Source organism: Hevea brasiliensis, chromosome 5 (genome assembly GCF_030052815.1).
Source record: "Hevea brasiliensis isolate MT/VB/25A 57/8 chromosome 5, ASM3005281v1, whole genome shotgun sequence".
Classification (NCBI taxonomy): Eukaryota; Viridiplantae; Streptophyta; class Magnoliopsida; order Malpighiales; family Euphorbiaceae; genus Hevea; species Hevea brasiliensis.
The window spans coordinates 87724972-87736262 of NC_079497.1; the positions used below are offsets into that span (position 1 = coordinate 87724972).

The 11291-nt window shown below is 33.3% G+C and overlaps 1 protein-coding gene across 1 annotated transcript; it reads right to left on the reverse strand.

The window, feature by feature from the left end:
* Positions 1–4468: 4468 nt before the first annotated feature.
* LOC110640484 (G2/mitotic-specific cyclin S13-6) lies at positions 4469–7369 on the reverse strand. Its single transcript, XM_021791802.2, has 9 exons — positions 7132–7369; positions 6515–6671; positions 6319–6379; positions 5923–6183; positions 5686–5811; positions 5367–5615; positions 5114–5272; positions 4862–5040; positions 4469–4756 (listed from the first exon to the last, which is right to left on the reverse strand). Exons 1-9 carry the CDS (start codon positions 7352–7354, stop codon positions 4606–4608), a joined length of 1566 nt encoding a protein of 521 aa, XP_021647494.2. The 5' UTR covers positions 7355–7369; the 3' UTR covers positions 4469–4605.
* Between the last annotated feature and the right edge of the window lie 3922 nt (positions 7370–11291).

An 11291-nucleotide genomic window follows, 5' to 3' on the forward strand; every position in this document is an offset into this window, starting at 1 on the left:
TATGCCTAGATGCTCTACTAGTTTCTTTGGTTTTAGCCTTCTTACCTTTGTTCCATACCTTTCACCCTAGCTCTATTATAACTAAATGAAAAGACCTTTTGATTAATGCATGCATGCACAACACTAGTAGTGGGAATAAGATGGACAAGCAAGCCTATGGTAGAACAAGGTTATGTATTGAATTTGAGAGCTTAAACACCTAACCGAAACACACGAGAGAGAGTGCTCATTGTACCTTGGCAAGGAATCTCTTAGTGGGTATGCTCAGCTTTTTAAGGAGATAGTTATGTTGGGTTGAGGTTAGATTTTGTGAGGAGTGTGAGGCCTTAATATGAATGATCTCTTTGATGGTCTAATTGAACTTGCGCATGTCATGCATGATTTTTAATGTTCATAGTAAGATGTCTTAGTTGAGTATAATTTGTCTAGTTTAGGTTTGTTCGAGGACGAACAAAGACTAAGTGTGGGGAAATTTGATAAGTACTTAAAAGTATATGTTTTTATCTTTTATATGTAGTCTTTTGTTCATATATTCATGTTATTTAGGTTGTTTTATGTTTATTTTATGTTTTTAGAGTTATTTGCATGCTTAGGATGAATTTGGGCTTAACTATAATAGTTTATGCCATTTTTGCACTTAAGGGTATTTTGGTACAGGGTAATATTTTATGTTTTTGGCCTTGATTGATGTTCATTTATGATTCTCCGAGGTTGAGGAAAAATTTGGATTGAAAAAGATTCAATCTTGGTTGAGTTTGGGCTTAGTTTGCATGTTTTGGACTCTTAGGGCCATTTTGGGCATTTGTTATATTTATGTCACGGTGACTGCATAGGAAAATGTGTAAGGCATGTTTATTTGGGCTTTTAAATGTTTTTTTATGATATCCTTAATTAATTTTGGGCTTTTGGTTTTAATTTGGACATAAGTGTTATAAAGGCTCAAAGTTAGTTAAGTATGTCCTAAGATGGGCTCATATGTAAGGAGTCTTGTTTCAATTCTATTTTGGGCTTTTTTAAATAACATGTCTTACTTCTAATTTGGGCTTAAATGTGCAAATGTGTGTGTGGCATGTAGATGGGAAGATTCATAGTCAAGTTTTATTTCTTTAATGCTTAAGAATTCCTAATTCCTATCCTACTTCTATTTATGATGGACTTTTTTCTTATATAGGATACATTATGGATAGGATGATGACATCAAGAGACAAATGAGGGAAAGACATGTGGCATTCTAACCAACCAGAATTTACCATGTCATAGAAGCTCAAACCATGTTTACTTTAGCATATGAAATTTGGCCAACATTAGAACTCCTACTTGGGGTTGGATTTTGACTTCCACATCTATATGGTGTCTTTTTAACCAATCACATGCAAGATAGATATGCATTCACCAATCAGATTTAAGCTTCCTATGCAAGACATGTATAATCCAACCAAGGAGAATTTCAAGTCCTAAGTGATTTTTGACTCTTCTCATGTAACCTATACTATTTAAAGGGGGGGATACTTCAAAAATTGGCATCCCTATCTTCTCATACTCTTGGTCAAAAATCATATCAAGAATTACCTAGAAAATTGGCTTTAATTCCTAAGTAATTCAAGATCACTTGGAGGCTCTCATTTATCATTCATCCTTACAGGTGTTTTGTGTTATCACATTGCAGAATGCTTTTACCTGGAGGACAACATCCATTCAGCTTGGGTGGAGATTCAAGGAAAAATTGGAGCTTTTCATTCTAGCCTTGGCGAAACCTTGCTTGGTGGACTCTCATGGGATTTTCAAGTTTGTTAGTAATAAAGGGAGCTTGTTTTCCTTGTTTATGAATTCTTTAATTTGTGTTTTGTGTTTGTTTGCTAGCATGAGCGAGTAGTTTGTTAATCTAGTAAGAGGATTGCTAAACTATGAACATTAACTTATGAGATTTAGATTTTTTGGTTAATAAAGTTTAGTTTTTATCCATATGAATATTCTTTATCTTAAATATTGAAGTATAGATTTATGCATAGTTGTTTAGCTTGATCACCTAAATGGTTATGTATGGAATTCAATTGCTATTAGTTGATTTGTGATCCGTAATTGTCACCTATTAATTTAACATTAAGAGTTCATCCTTGGCCAAATTGTTCATGTGATGAAAATTATCAATTAATGATTAGTTCATGATTCGTAGTTAATGCATTCTCTTGCTTTTCAGCATATAGTTTTCATCCTATTTTCTTACTTGCATTAAATTTAGGTTAGATTTAGTTTGGTATCTACTTTGTTTTTTATTTCAAAATTCTTTTATAAACCCCCTTATTTTACTTGCTTTATTAGTTTAGTTGCATACTTTAATTTTTAATTGATCTAAATTAACATTCTTTGTGGGATCAACACCTTGCTTTCCATCTACTATAAGTTTTGTGTATTTAGATAGTAGGGTTATATTTAATTGCTGCACTCGGCACGCATCAACAGTAATGGAGAAAACTTTATGTATGCCCCATTCAAGTAGACACCTCTCAACTACTTTACCAATGGCCTTGCGTTTATAACATGCAATTGGATGAAAATTCAACATTTTTCTATGCAGTTTCCAATCATTATCAATGAACTACACTGTAAGACACATGTAATCAATCCTTTGAAAAGAAGACCACCCATCAATAGTAAGACTTACCCATTGACATGAATTCTTCAAGAAATTTTATAACTTTGCTCTTTCATCTAAGTTGAGATCAAAACAATTCTGCATAATAGTCCACTGTGAATCTGTGATGGAATGTGAAAAATAGGACATAAATAAGATATGAATTGCCTAAACCCCTGATCCTCGACAAATTTAATGGTAGCCCATGGTCTAAAGTTTGTTGTAAACTCAATTGTGCTTGCCTAGTTTCTATGAAATAGGGATGTTCTGTGCATGAATCAATGTGATCCCTTAACGCTTGACGCTAGTTTTTCTTGGATCAACAGCTTCACAATAGCCGCACTTGCCCTTAAGATCACCATTCTCATCAATAATTTTGGCAAAGTGATCCCACTCCATTGAAGAAAGCTTCAGAAGTTTCATTTCTGCCAGTATAAATTGAGGTTGGAGTTGTGAACTAGACCCGTCATTATTGTCATCAAGAGTTTCTCCTTGTTGCACATCTAAGATGAATGGTGCATAATTAAAATTTAAAAGACAAGCAAGAAGAAAAGTTTGGCAATAAAGATGTGATTCTAAGAATATGCTTGCATTGTCTGCTAAATCCTTTGAGCCCATTGTGAATGAAAATAGTCTAAAACTCCTAAAAAATTTAAAAACATAATGCTTTAGAGCAAAAACGAGAACAAGAAGAGGAATAAAAAAAACCTTTACCCAACACAGTCCATAAAAAAATAAATAAATAAATAAGCTTGACCTAATACAGAAAATAATAGTTGATCAACACAATTCAATGTCCATCCATAAACAATTTTCATATTCTGAACTTAACACAGGCATAACTTGAAAACAAGCAATGCCCCCATGTAAATCCAGTCCAAGTAAAACTTGAGTCCCACATGGGATTTCAATGTGGGGTATTGTTACAATGCACTACAAGAAAAACTTGGGTCCCACATTTGGCATGGGATTTAAGTATGAGATTTAAATATGGACTTTTGGGCTCAATAGCTAGCTTTTGGCATGTTTCTCTTGAGTTCGTATCACCCTAAAACTAAATTCATTGCAAATAGGATTTTAGAAATTGTACCAAATAAGCAAGAGTAGCTAAATAAAAAGAACAATAAGAACATTGAGGCCTCTAAAAACGTCAACCTACAAGAGACATACATAAAAAATGGCATGGGATTTAAGTATGAGATTTAAATATGGACTTTTGGGCTCAATAGCTAGCTTTTGGCATGTTTCTCTTGAGTTCGTATCACCCTAAAACTAAATTCATTGCAAATAGGATTTTAGAAATTGTACCAAATAAGCAAGAGTAGCTAAATAAAAAGAACAATCAACCTACAAGAGACATATGTACATAAAAAAAAATAAATGGAGACGTTGTTACCTTTAAGAGATTTATTGCATTGCAGTGACAGATTTTTAAGAGAAAAATGGACTTGTTTGGAAAAATTGTACATTTTGAATGGTTTAATAATTTGGTTAGATGGCACAATTTTATTCAAATAAAATATTTTAAACTATGTCAAATCATCGGTTTGAAAGGTTATGAAAAATTTATAGTTAAGAAAATCATAATTTTACAACCTCAAACAACTATTTTTAGAAAACATATCCAAAATATGTAGAGTAATCATACTATATAATCACAAATTAAAAAAAAAAAAAAAAAAAAAAAAAAAAAAAAAAAAAATTTTCATTCCAATTGAACATAGTAAATAGTATGTATACTATATAATTATAATATAGTATGTTTACGATTAATTGGCAACTATTTAGAAAAGGGAAACAAATTGTAAAATCAAGAAACCGGAAAAGTTCATTAAATTCATTCATTGAAAAGTAATCAGCATAAAGAATAATTTGTTATAGGTAATCGATTTTAACATAGGCAACAAACAAACTCATTATGAAGTTACAATCATTTTCTCATACAACAATGTGAATCAGAATAATTTGTCTTTTCATTGACACAAACTAGCAGGCAAGAGACTTTTGGCTGCTGGAAGCATTGCAACAGCTCCTCTCTGGGGATGTGAGTACTTTTTGTGCACTGTTTGAAGCTTGTTTTCTGCAGCCTTTGAGTGCAAGTACACCAGCAGTCCAGCACAATCCCTGGTTGGGAACAAAAGAGCACAAGAACAAAATGTGTAAATTACAATCCCAATAGGAGGGGAAAAAAAAGGGTTCCAGGAAAGGCAAATATTGATAAAATCTTACTTAAGCTGTGATTCTGAGAAACCAGTATGAAGCTTAAGGGTCTCTGTCCAGACAGGGCATTTGCTTAGAGTGCATCGAGCTGCATAGACTGCTGAGGCAGCAACCATTGATGGGCAGAACATTATGGTGTCATAATGCATGATACCCAATTCAGTAAGAAAATAGACCATGTTCTCCATCTGGATACAAAACAACATTTCAGATATGTGTAAACAAAGCAAGATCGAGTATTAGTGCAAAGATTTGCTCTACCTCCTTGTCAGGAATAGACGCCTTGATGAAACGAGAAAGGAACACATAATGTGTTGGCACAGTTAGGGTCCATTCCAGCTTTGCCAGTATAGTTTTCTCCATAATCAATACCTGCTCATGAGTATAAGCTTTGTCGGAAATGCACACCAAATCATTGACCTACAGAATTCAATTTGTAAAGCAGTAAGCTGATATGGTACTCGTTACAGAAAGAAACTGAACGAACTCTTCAGAAACATTGGATTATTTTTACCTCTGGAGGCCAGATTTCCTCGTATTTGGAGGCCATTAGAGTGGCACTGATTCCCACCAGTTGGAGTTCCCTTCTTGGAACAGGTTTTACAGAAAGGAATCGATCAATGATATTGATTGTGAGATAAAGAGTTTCAGGTGACAGCTCAAACTTCTGATGCACATCTATCAACCAGTCTATCAGAATTGCTCTCATCTTCTCATTAATCTCAGGTTGTGAGTCCATGTAATTATGAGGCCGGCTCTCATTCTGCATTACACTTCTCATAGATTAGCACATGCAAAAATAGAGGAAACTGAACAGAAAAAAAGTAATATACCTCAACTAGCTTATAGAACTTGTAAATATCCTCGACATATTCAACTCCAGCTAAATCATTATTGGCATCTGCTGCATCAATATCAACAATCTCCTCCATTGGTTTGTTTCCCAGGCCACAAGCAGCCTGCAAATAAACCAAAAAAGAAGAGGCAAATAACAAGTTAGAGAAGGCCCCACCACATCTCAGCAACGTAGCATGTTTATAAAAAGGAGAATCAGAGGAAGAGGAGGTCACTTTGCTTCGAGCAGTGAGGGCTGATGTAAGAGTCTGCACTTTCTTCCTTGGCGATTCTTTTTTCTTGTGCACTGCCTTGTCTTGCTTCTTAACCTTTTCCTCTTCTTTCTCATTATCAGGGCTTATCTCAATCACCTCCTGGGGCTCTGGCTTGACTACGACTTTCTTCTGAGCTTCCTTCACTGCTCCACCATTTTTACCAGCGGCTGCTCCATTAGGACCAGCGCCAGGCACCGTCTCCACCTTGACACAGACTAATTTCTGCATTTCACAGAAAACACAGAACCCAGAGTCAAATACAGTTACTTCCATACTTGTTTTTGTTGGAAAACACAAAACTGCATAACTAATGCTAGTCTGACGCTTCCATATCAACAAGTGGTCTGAGGAACAAACCTTGTTGTTCTCTGCTGCTGCTGCGGCTTGGGCATTGGCCAATAACTGTGCACAGAATTTCCTATCGCAGAACAGAAAAAACAGCAAAAAGAAACAAAAATGATCACCACAGAACACACACGCGCACATGAGCACAAGAAAAAGAAATAGAGAGAGAGAGAGAGAGAGAGAGAGAGAGAGAGAGAGAGAGAGAAACCTCGTCATGGGGCGAGAAATTTGAGCCTGGGGCTTGGCAGCGTCAATTCCTCGAACAGTTACTACATTGCCAATGTCTCCAAGAGCACGGCGGTTTCTGCCATCAGCCCCTGCAGCATTCTTCTTCCGATGCATGTTGACACCTATAAGTGCTTCCCCTGTTTGAGATCATTCATTACAAATTAATAGATGGAAAAGAAACAGAGAACCCATTTGTAGCATGGGAAAGAAGAGGAATGAAAAACCAAAGATTTGTTTTCTCGGCAAACCAAACAGAAAATATGAGGAAAACCAACCAAAGCATCAAAATAAATAAAAGTGAATGGGAAAAAGCTTGAAAAAGTAGTTAATAAAATTGAAAAAGAAAAAGCATTTAATTTTCCTAAATAAGATAAATGATCGATCCAATCATAAAATCAATATGTGGGTGAGTATCAAACAGAAAGACCCAGAAAGATTAATCAAAAGGTTGTTCAAATAAGAACCCACTATAAAGAAATTAACAAAAAAGAGGAGATATAGACAAAATCAAAAGAATTAATCATTCAATAAAGCCAAAAACAATGAATAACGGTGAGAGAGAGATGGAAGAGTAACCGGGAAAGAACAAATACATACCTCTAGCCGGTTGTGGAACAATGGGTCTTGAAGCCATTTCAGATGTAATCTCTTGAATCCCTTGAGTCTCTTGAATGCGAATCAAACTTCTCCAAGAACCGAATCTCTCTCTCTCTTTCTCTCTTTCTCTAAAACTTCCACTATCTGGTGAGAAGTAGGAGATGGAGAAGAGGAAGAGAGGACTATTCTCTTTTTGAAGCTGAGAGGAGCCGACTCTTGTCATGCAACGGTCGGATTTCTTTTAATTATGGAGCGTCGGATCTCTTCTAAATCCAACGGCGTTGAGTGATTTATAGTTTTATAGCCGTTGGTGAATTTCTTCTAACAGCACAAAATAAAATATACTTGAATAAAACTCCAGTATTAAAATATATGGTAATAGCGGCGCGGTTAACGTATTACAATCAGTGATATGAAAATTCTGTACTACTCAATTCTTTTGCTAACACGTGCAAGAAAGTACAGATAATTCTAAAATATCTAATAATTTTTATTAATTAGTTATTTTATCTGTAGGATATGCATATTTATATTAATTTTTTATATGAAATATGCTTAAAAAATTTGTCCATCTAATATGTGATATAAAATTATGTAAAATTGTTAAAAATTCATGCACAATCCATGAATAACGTATAAAGGGAATAGTATAAACAAAAACTACTTCATTATAATAATTAATTATCCGGTAGGCAAAAATATGTAACTTATTTAGTGTATTCATATTCCAACTTCTATTTCTCTAAACTCTCTAAAAAAATTCATAATCTGTTTTATAGTAAGAAAAAGAATTAAAAAAAATCAATTCTCTTATTTTAATTAAAAAAAATTTTAACCCATGTTTTAAAAAAATTCACAAAAATTTATGAGTAAAATAAGTGGAAAAAAATGAAAGCAGTGTTAATATATATATATATATATATATATATATATATATATATATATATTTTTTTTTTTTTTTTTTTTTTTTTTTCTAAATTGTTTGTATTGTCTTTTTGTTCCTTTAGGGGTCATACTAGGGGTAGCCACGATCTGATTTTGAACCGGAATCGAATTGAAATCGGTTCGATTAAAATCAGATTAAAACTGATTAAAATCAGAACCGGCTTTGAACCGGGCCGAAATCGTCCTTTTGCGATTTGGTTCAGATTCATATTTTTTAAGAACCGTGAACTGGCAGTTCCGAACTGGATTGAACCGATGATTTCAAACCGAATTAAACCGGCGATTTAAATATAAAAAAATTCAATAAATATGTTATCTCACTTCTAATTCATTTATATATATCATTAATTCTCTACACAATTATTCTCTGCATTTTCTTTAATTCTTAATATTTTTTCAATTTTTCTCAAATTCTCTAAATAATTATTTTCTACACTCATTTTAATTTCCAATACTCTCTCAATTTTCCTACTTTATTATTTTATATACTTACTGAAATTTTCAATACTATCTCAATTATTTTGTTGTTACTTTAAATCCTCAATAAAATTTCCAATACCCTCTATTTTAATTTTTTTTCTCTTTTATACTATTTAATTATCAATTATTATATAATTTTTTAAAAAAAGCAAGTAATAGAACTAGAAATTTTTATTCTTCTAAATTCTAAAGGGATATTTAGACAAAATTAAGTTCATACACTTTTTGCTAATTTCTTTAAAAAAAAATTAATTTCATCTCTAGTTTTTTAATCATGTTCAAGTCTTTATTTATTAAATTTTTCTTAAAGATAAATTATTTTCTTTCTTTTTTTTTCTTATTTTATTTTCATTGAAAGATTTCTAAGAAAAATTAAAATATTTTTACAAATATAACTTAAATTTTGAATCAATAAAATTTTTCTCTAATTTTTTTTGTCTAAGCTACTCTTAAATCATCCCTAAACCACTTTCAAACCGTCCTCCAAACTGTCTTGAACCATTCTTTTTCGAACCGCCCTTTAAACTGTTTTAAACCAGGGTTCATACCAGAACTAGCGGTTCAGGAATCCTCTTCCAAACCATCCCCTGGCGATTTGATTCAGGTTCATGATTTTATTAAACCTAAATCTACAGTTCAGGAACCGTAACCGGCGGTTCCTGAACCGTGGCCACCCCTACTAGTGCTCACATATAGGATTAATTCAACTTTAGAATTGAAGACATATAATCTACAATTTAGTTGAGACTTTAGTAAAGTATGATATTTTAGTTGATTTATTTAAGACATACAATCTACAATTTAGGTATTGAGATACCTAAATATATATATATATATATATTGAGACAGATAGGGTGGAAATCTAAAAACGCAAAGAAAACTCATCTATAAGTCCTCAACATTTGGAGCCACGTCAGACCACCCATATTAGATTGAAGAACATTTTCACCCTACTGTTCAAATTATTATTAAGAAAAATATTTTTTTTTGAAATATATTAATTAAAAAATATTAAAATTAAATTTAATAAATTTCAATTATAAAAATATTAAAATAGTCGAATAATTTTTTTTAAATTACTTTTTAAATAGTATTTAAAATTGTGAGTATGTTTTTTTTTTTAATACAGTTTTAGCCATTTTATTTCAATGTGAAACAAGAATTAAGAATCTCATTAAAAGTTTCACGTAAAACGTGCCAACTAAGAGCTGAACAAATACCCAATTTAGCTAACTTATTTGCCACCATATTAGCCTCACGAAAACAGTGTTGGAAATTTAACCGCAAATCTTATTAAATTAGTTTTTCATATTTTGTTTTCTTATAAAATAATTTGGTTAGCTAAAAACTTAGAAAAGTGCAAATATGTTAAATACTGAATATATCAAAGGTATGCTTTCTGATTTCTAATTAAAGAGTTATAGAAACTAAACTATGTTGAATATGATTCCGTCAAAATCTCAAACAGATTAAATAGTAAAGTGAAAGAAAATTGTATTAATTACTTGAAAATTGAGTATTTAGGAGTTGGACCCTTTAGACAATTCCAACATAAAATCATCATGGTTGGGTTGGCGGCTTTAGGCTAGCCACCTAACCCTCAGAACTCACAAACGAAACATCTCCCACATTCCCCGAAAATACCACTTCCTGTGTCTGCTTATCATTGTTCTGTTCACCATGACCGTCTTCACTCATACTAACATGGTGTTTTCTGGCGAAGCTCTTTAGTTTTATTTTCCTGGATGATTTATATTTTATGTGTCTCGGCAAACTTAGATTTTCAATGGAGAAGGATAAATTTTCAAGAGAGAGACTAGTTATTTTTGGTGATTGGCATGGATTGCAGGGTTGAATACTATTTAACCATAGGATTGGGTTATACTCTGGTAAGTGAATCGGTTTCACTTCAATCTGGGCCCACAAAAGACCAGACATAATGATTAAATTGGGCCAAGGAACTGTTGGGCTTTGGGCTGATTAAGGAAACGTCTTTTAGTTTCTTCTGCTTAGAGAGGGCCGCAGGGTTTTGATAACCATATTTTCGCCCTCATCCAGAGGCCATGTTCTTGCCTCTTGCCTTTATTCTCTGGTCCAGTCACTTTTGCAATATTCGGACAAGTTTGCACTTGATGACAAAGAAGACCACACATGTAGCACGCGTCCAGTAACCATTCATATCAAAAACGAACGCTCTCCAATGATCCATCTGCCTTTCTATTTATGAAACATACGATCAAAGGCTTCCTAACATCCACTTCGACTTCAATCCTCATAAAGTACCCACTTAAGCATCTAACTGAGTTGCAAAATCCGTATACACCAAATCATCGAATTTTCCCCATCCGAAAAGCATTCTGCTCTGTCATTTGGTTTAAGGATAAACCATGTACTTGAATCCAGAATGGACAAACAGAGAAATCAAGTTCTTCAATCTTTAACTCGGGACCAATTTTTCAAAACAAGGAGATGATTACTTGCTGACCAGAAGATTCCTTCCATCGCTCATTGTTTATCCCTTTCATGGGTGAAGGTGAATAAAAAAGTATAAACCTGGTTAATAGGCTTCACTTCAAACGCAAAAGCTAAACTCCAGATCTGTGTGAGGATATTTCTTATATGGTTCGCCAAAAATGGCTTAGAAGAAATGGTACTTCCCTCAAACATAATGCTGGAAATTGATTCATCAGCCTGATTATCTGAATTCAACTCTAACGTGACTTCCTCCCAAGATA